Below are 7,135 nucleotides of genomic sequence, written 5' to 3'. Positions count from 1 at the left end.
GTATTCTCTTAGCTACTTCCTGCTGAAAAGGGACGCCTGTTCAGCTCTTTAACTTTGACACGCTTTCCTTTTGTTTTGGCTTCTCAAGGCTCCAGTGCAATCTTTAGAGTCTCTTCTGACATCCATTTCTATTTTTTCCTTTCTCCTCCATTTCTGTAATGATGTTTTGCTTTATCCCACAACTCATCTGGCCAGAAACTGTATTCTAGCAGGGTAATATTCAGATTCCATGATACTGACTTTATAAGTTTATTCTCTTGTGGTTAATTTCCAGTTTTATGGCATTGTGGTCTAAGAAGAAACTTTGCATTTTTTCCAGTGGTTTTTTTTTTTTTTAAATTTCTTGAGGCTTGCTTTGTGCCCTAATATGTGATCAATTCTGGATAATATCCCACGTGTACTTGAGAAGAAAGTGAACTGTGTTTTAGTTGTGTGCAGTGCTCGGAGTACATTCACAAGGTCAAGTTGGCCGAATGTGTAGTTTAGATCTTCTACATCTTTGCTAACTTTCTTTTGAGTTCACCTATCCTTTGGTGAGAGTGGTGTGTTAATGTCTCCTACCACTATTGTGTAGCTGTCTATTAATTTCTTCAATTCTGGTAACAGTTATTTCATGTACTTACCAGGTCTATCATTTGGTGCACAGACATTGACCAAGGTTATGTCTTTTTGATCTACTGTGCCTTTAATCATTATATCGTGTTCTTCCTTATCTTTTATGGTGATTACATTCTGAAGTCTTTTATTAGAGATTTTTAGTTATTCATGCTTTCTTGTGAATGTCATGTACTCGGTATTTTTTTTCTCCAGCCTTGATTTTGAATCTATCTTTCTCTTTGTTTCTTAGATGTATCTCATGTAGGCAACATATTGATGGGCTTTTTTTTTATCACTTCTGCTACTTTTTTTCCTCTTGATTGGTGCATTTAGTACATTCGTATTACTAGTGATTACTGATGTTTTATCATTGCCATTCTGCTGTGTTTCTTTTTTTGTTGTTTCTTGTTACTATGGTCCATCCATTTTCCTGTGGTGTTTTTGTGTGACGAGCTTCCCATAAAAGTTCTTGATGATTTGGCCTTGTTTTCACAAATTCCTTAAGTTCTTTCTTTTCTGCAAAGGATGTGATTTATTCTTCATATTTGATGGAGAGCTTTGCTAGGTACAGGATACTCAGCTGGCAATTTTTTTTTCACCCTTCTGTATATGCCATTTCATTGTCTTCTTGTACACATGGTTTCTACTGAAAAATCAGAACTTAATCTTACTGCTTTTCCTTTGCAGTTGACTCTGTTTTTCTCATGCTGGTTTTAGTATTGTGTCTTCATATTTTAATTTGGAGACTTCGACTAATATATGTCTTGATGTTCTTCTTTTTTGGGTCTAGACTATTTGGTGTTTGCTTAGTTTCCTTACTGTGGATTTTTTCATTCTTCATAATACCTGGGAAGTTTTCTTCTAATATATCTTCCATAATATTCTCAGTGATTTTTCTGTCCCTTTCATATTCTGGAATGCCCATCATATATGTGTGTGTCTTTTGATGTCATCTCATAAGATGATTCTATTGTTTTCTTCATTTTTTTATGTCTCATCTCTGATTTCTCTTCTAGCATATTTCCGCTGAGGTTCTTATCTTCCAGCTCACTGGGTCTCTGCCCCATGTTTTTCATTCTACTCTTTTGTCCCTCCAGCATGCTGGACACTTCTGCCATTTTGGTCTTAATGTTCTGGATTGCATTTTCATGCATTTCTGTTCTTTCCAGGACTGTGTTGGCTGTATCCTTGCTATTTTGTGATGCATTTTTAAGTTCTTATATCTCTTTGTCTATAGATTCAATTCTTTCCTCCATCTTTTGCATTTTCTTCCGTGCACATTCGTCCTCTTCAATATATTTCTTCTGGCTCTACATCTCTGGAGCCTCTGCTTTCTTAAAGGCCTCTGCTGTTTCTCCCATCATTTGTACTTCCTAACTGCTCAAATAACTCCTCATAAATATATTTTATCTGATTCTCTACTTCTAGGGCATTCTCTTTATTTGTTGCTTCCATTGTTTCTTCCTTCATTTGTGTTTTCTTCCATAGCTGTTCGAATGTCTTTACATCAACATATATCATTTGCCTTCTTGACTCTGAGGTATTCATTGGGTGTGCTTTTATTCTCTTTTTTGGAGAAGGCTAAATTTATTTTCTCAGTGTTTGAAGCTTTCTTTCATTTTCTTGACCTTATGTGAGGTTTTTCTTATAAGTGTTACACCTTTTTTATTGTGCCTGCATAAGTTGTCGGTAAATCTTTATGATGTTGTTGATTAGTTGTCATGTTAAAATGTTCAAGGTATGGGGTGAGCCACTCACTCTACTGAGAGTCCTTTCTGGGAAAATTTGCCTTTCCTAAGGTCCTTCAGGTTCTCTCTGTTCTGCACAGCAGCCCTCCAGGAATTTCACCTTACTGTAGTCCCCTAACTCAAACTATATTTTCCTCCTTCATCTATGGAGTCTCCGAGTGCTATGAGATCAGGTGCTACACTCAAGTAGTTTCTGTCTAGGAGGGTTTCAAGTCAGTCTCTTTTTTGCAGCTCAATATATACCTTGAGAGAGCTGAGAAAATCTTTCCATTGCTTGTGGATCTGTGTCCCAAACTCTCTAGTCCTATTTGGTCCCTGGGATGGCCCTGCAGTTCCTGCACTTTCTATCCTGAAGCTTAATGACTGTCTCTGGAGTGGCGCAAGGTTAGGGCCACCAACTTACACAGTTAGTATACAGGCGGGTCTCAACTCAGCCCTTCCTCTCTCAAACAGCTGAGAAAGTCTTTCCCCTGTATTTGCTTGGCATTTCTTAAGCTGAAGGAACTGAAAAATGAATTCCAGCCTTGAGTTATAATATGTAGGATGCTGTGGGCAGAATAGTAAATGATCCAGGAAGCATTAAAAGGAGATGGAAGGAGTATACAGAGTCATTGTACCGAAAGGAATTGGCTGACAGAGAAGAATTTCATGAAAAAAAAAACATGAGCAAGATCCTGGGGTGATCAAGGAGGAATTTCAAGCTGTTTTGAAGGAACTGGCAAAAACAAGGCCCCAGGACTTGATGGCATAACAATGACAAATTTCAACAAACAGACGTTACACTGGAGACATACTCACCAAGTTGTGCCAAAGAAAACTGGAGAACAACCACCAGGCCAACTAACTGACGTTCTCATACACAGATCTCTATGTATGTTCCCATTCCAAAAAAAAATGTGACGCAAAGAGTGTGGAAATTATCGAACAGTATCATACATATTATATGCAATCAAGATCCTGCTGAAAATTATTGAAAAATGACTGAAAGAGAACATCAACAAAGAATGGTGAGACGTGCAGGCTAGGTTTAGAAGAGGCCTAAGTATTAGGTATATTATAGCTAATGTTAGATGGATCTTGGCTGAAAGCAGAAGAGTACCAGAGAAATATGTGTTTCATTGACTATGCAAAAACATTTGATTGTGCGGACTTTGCCACCTGGCAGCATCATGACAGACAGAGAAGAGACTGAGATTGTTCACAGCCTCAGCTTGCTTGGATCCACAATCAACAGTGTTGGCACCATCAGCAAGGAAATCAAAAGACAAGTTGCATTAGGAAAGTCTGCTATCAGGGACCTCTCCATAGTACTGAAGAGCAACAATGTGACACTAAGGTGTGCCTGATCCAGGCCATGGTCTTAGCAATTACTTGCTATCCATCAGAAAGCTGGACAATGACTAGGTATGACAGAAAGAAAATTGGGGCCTTTGAATTGCGGCGCTGGAGAAGAGTACTGAACAGAGTGCATTCAATATATTGAATAGACTGCTAGGAGAACAGTTTCATCCTGGAGAGGGTGAAATCAGGGTTCTCCTTGGAGGCAAGGATTCTAAAGTTCCATCTGATATACTTTGGGCATGTTGCAAAGAGGGACCAGTCCTTGGGGAGGGACATCATGCTTGGGAGGGTAGAAGGACAGCACAAGAGAGGAAGACCCTAGAAGAGGTGGACTGACTTAGTGTCTGGGGTAATAGGAGTAGGTGTTTTAGAGATAATAAGGTTGGCTCAGGATAGAGCAGGGTTCAGAGCCATTGTACTTATGAGTTACAAGTCACTCAACAGAATATAACAACAACAAAGAAAAGTTTTCTTATAAATATATAACAAAGAAAATGGAAATGGTAGTATCTGTTGTGATCATAAGTAAGTAAATGCAGTTAACTTAGAACATAATGGACTGGGTTAGAGTCAAAGAAATGAGGCTTTCCACGTAATGTATGCATTCTAAGAACATTCTACTTCCATGGAGTTAATACCATGGGATTTTTGACTCAGTAGGTGAAAATGAGTAAGAAAGATTAAATTAGCTTCATAAACTAGAGTTTACATTTAAAAGAGAAACAAGTTCAACAAGAAAGCCACATGTAGAAGCAAACTTACCAGTATCGGAATTTTGAACCCAAAGTAAAATAATGTGCAAAAAAATTCTTTTGAGGTGGAATTGGTCTGTCCAAACGGAAGAATGTGTGATGCTCTACACATGCTTTCCACAAATTTTTACATGCTCTGTAATTCACCATATTAAATCCCAATAATGTTTCTCTAGATTCATGCTGTGATAAATAACAAAATACAGAAAATACCAGAAGTTGTTAGAATTTAATGTTTCATTAAATTTTTGTTTTAATTATCCTTGACATGCAAATAAGAATACCTCTAATTTATTTTTGTTTATTGAATAAAGGAGTTATAAAATTAAAAAAATTAAAAATATCAACCTTATTCCATAATATTACAACTTATAGGACATTTTACTTTAGATTATAGTTAGAAATAAGTTGGAAATTTGGTAACAACTTAAAACTTTAACTCTGGCATTTCAAGATATAATCTTCACCCATAAATTAAAATTTAAGATATGATTATATAACACCTTTTAACAACAGTTCACAATGCCTAACCTTCTCCCTTAATTTCAGTACCTCCCACCACTAGTATAAAATTTAATTAGTAATAAAACAGAAGCATTTATTTTCTTTTTGTAAAAATTACTATTTTTTAAATTATAAATATTCTTGAAATACACTATCAAAACACACATCTCAATCATACATAAATTTATTTTCTACACAATGAATACAACCATTTAATCTCCACTCTGATGAAAACTAAGAGTCAATGACTGAGTCAATTTTGACTCAGCTCTGGTGGCCTAGTGCGAAGAAGCTGTGCTGCCAATTCAAAGGCAGGTGCTTTGAATCCACCAGCAGCACCACAGGAGAGAAACAGGCAATCTCCTGCCATGTGACTTCCTGCCTCTGATAACAGGCTGACAGGTCAGCTGTGGTCGGTGCCGACTCTGTGGCATACAACAGCAACATGAAGTTATCCTTTGGTGTACAACAGGACTATCCACAGGGCTTCCATGGCTGTCCATCTTTCTGGAAGCAGACTACTTCATCAGTGACTTTTTGATAAGTGGTCAAATTCCTTCAACAATATGTTGCCAGGGTTCCTTGAATCATTACTAGCAATTTTGAAATTTTTCCCCCAATCTTTACCCTCCTGGCAAATGTAATCACTCTTCTAATTTTATTACCACAGTTTAGGTATTCTTGTTGTTGAACTTTACATAAATAGAATTACACAATATGTGTTCCTTTGAGTATCATTTCTTTTGCATTTTTATATTAATTCATAGAGTTATACAGCAATAGTTCAGTCATTTCACTCTGCATAGTATTCCATTATTGAACATATGACAGTTTGTTTAATCACTGTATTGTTGATGGGCTCTATTATTGATAGACACACTGTTATGTTTCACTTTAGGGTTATAATAATAATACACACACACACACACACACACACACACACACACTTCTCTATGTTGTCTGGTGTATCTCTAAGATATGTAATTGAGGAGGCAGAGGCAGGTGTTTATTCAGCTATAGTAGATAATGACCCAAATAGTTAGATCATTACACACTCTTGCCCACCAGCAGTGGTAGTTCCATAGACTCACCAAAACCTAGGTTTATCAGTCATTTTAATTTTACCATTTTGACAGGTGGGCAGAGGAATTACGTTTTGGTTAAAATTTGCACTTATTGATGACTAATGATGTTCAAGATCTTTCATTGTTTATTTGCCACATGGATATAATGTGTAAAATGCTCATTCAAGTCAACAGCCTATTTTTCTATCATGCTGGATATACAACAAAAGTTGTGTGTTTACTGTTATCAATTGTGCTAATTAACTCTCTTAATGTTATCTTTTGACGAAAAGAGCTCTTACTTTTAACATAGTCCAATTATCAGGCTCTGAAGGTTAGGGAGGTTGTCTTCCATGCCTTAGTGTAAGATATATTTACCTATTATAAGCTCATGAAGATACTGCCTATGTAACTAAAATACAGTAAAATGGTCATGAATTACAAGTACAGTATGGTTAAAATATCACCTCTTAACTGCCAGAAAATTAATTCTTAATTATGGTTAACAGTTCTTATGTATTCACTAACATACAGTTTACATAATATATATTTTATAAAACCATCCACAAAATGAGAGACAATGTCTCACAGGGCTGGGGCACACCACCATTTCCGGTGCTAGCATCTAAGATTCAAACTAATCCACCATTTCTGACATGAGCATATTTTTCAAAATTTTTATGGAATATGATATTTTGCCATTGTGTCTAAAATGAAACAAAGGATTTTTTTTCATGTTTTATATACAATATCTTACTGAGTTTCTGAGGATAAAGAAAATATTTTTGTCCTATGTCAACAGCAACTCCAAAATGTTATATTGAGAAAGATATAGATTTTAAGACATTTGGGTTTTAGAGGAAGGTTTTTGAGAGGAAATAGCAACAAAAGTTACTTTGTGGTGCACTGTCTTAATTTAAGCAACTGTTAATTAATTTGGGGGTTTTTAAGTTGTGATAGAAACCATTATTTAATGACAGACTACTTCAGAAAATGGCTGTGAGGAATATATTTTCTAATATATATGTATATATATATATGCGTTATGCAGATGACACAACCCTGCTTGCTGAAACTGAAGAGGACCTGAAGCACCTGCTGCAGAGGGTCAAGGACTGCAGCCTCCAAT

General features: G+C 36.3%; 1 protein-coding gene across 1 annotated transcript in view; it reads right to left on the bottom strand.

The window, feature by feature from the left end:
- The window catches only part of PTPN4 (protein tyrosine phosphatase, non-receptor type 4 (megakaryocyte)), a gene marked incomplete at its 3' end in the record, with an annotated part of 444,194 nt that overhangs the window by 194,170 nt on the left and 242,889 nt on the right, over window positions 1-7,135 (bottom strand). The window contains exon 11 of the mRNA XM_006902506.1: window positions 4,449-4,621. Coding sequence (XP_006902568.1) covers window positions 4,449-4,621 — 173 coding nt within the window. The remainder of the gene's footprint in view (window positions 1-4,448; window positions 4,622-7,135) is intronic.

This window comes from Elephantulus edwardii, unplaced genomic scaffold (assembly GCF_000299155.1).
Source record: "Elephantulus edwardii isolate Elephantulus edwardi_28Jun2011 unplaced genomic scaffold, EleEdw1.0 scaffold00419, whole genome shotgun sequence".
Classification (NCBI taxonomy): domain Eukaryota; kingdom Metazoa; phylum Chordata; class Mammalia; order Macroscelidea; family Macroscelididae; genus Elephantulus; species Elephantulus edwardii.
This window is presented reverse-complemented; position numbering and strand designations above follow the sequence as displayed.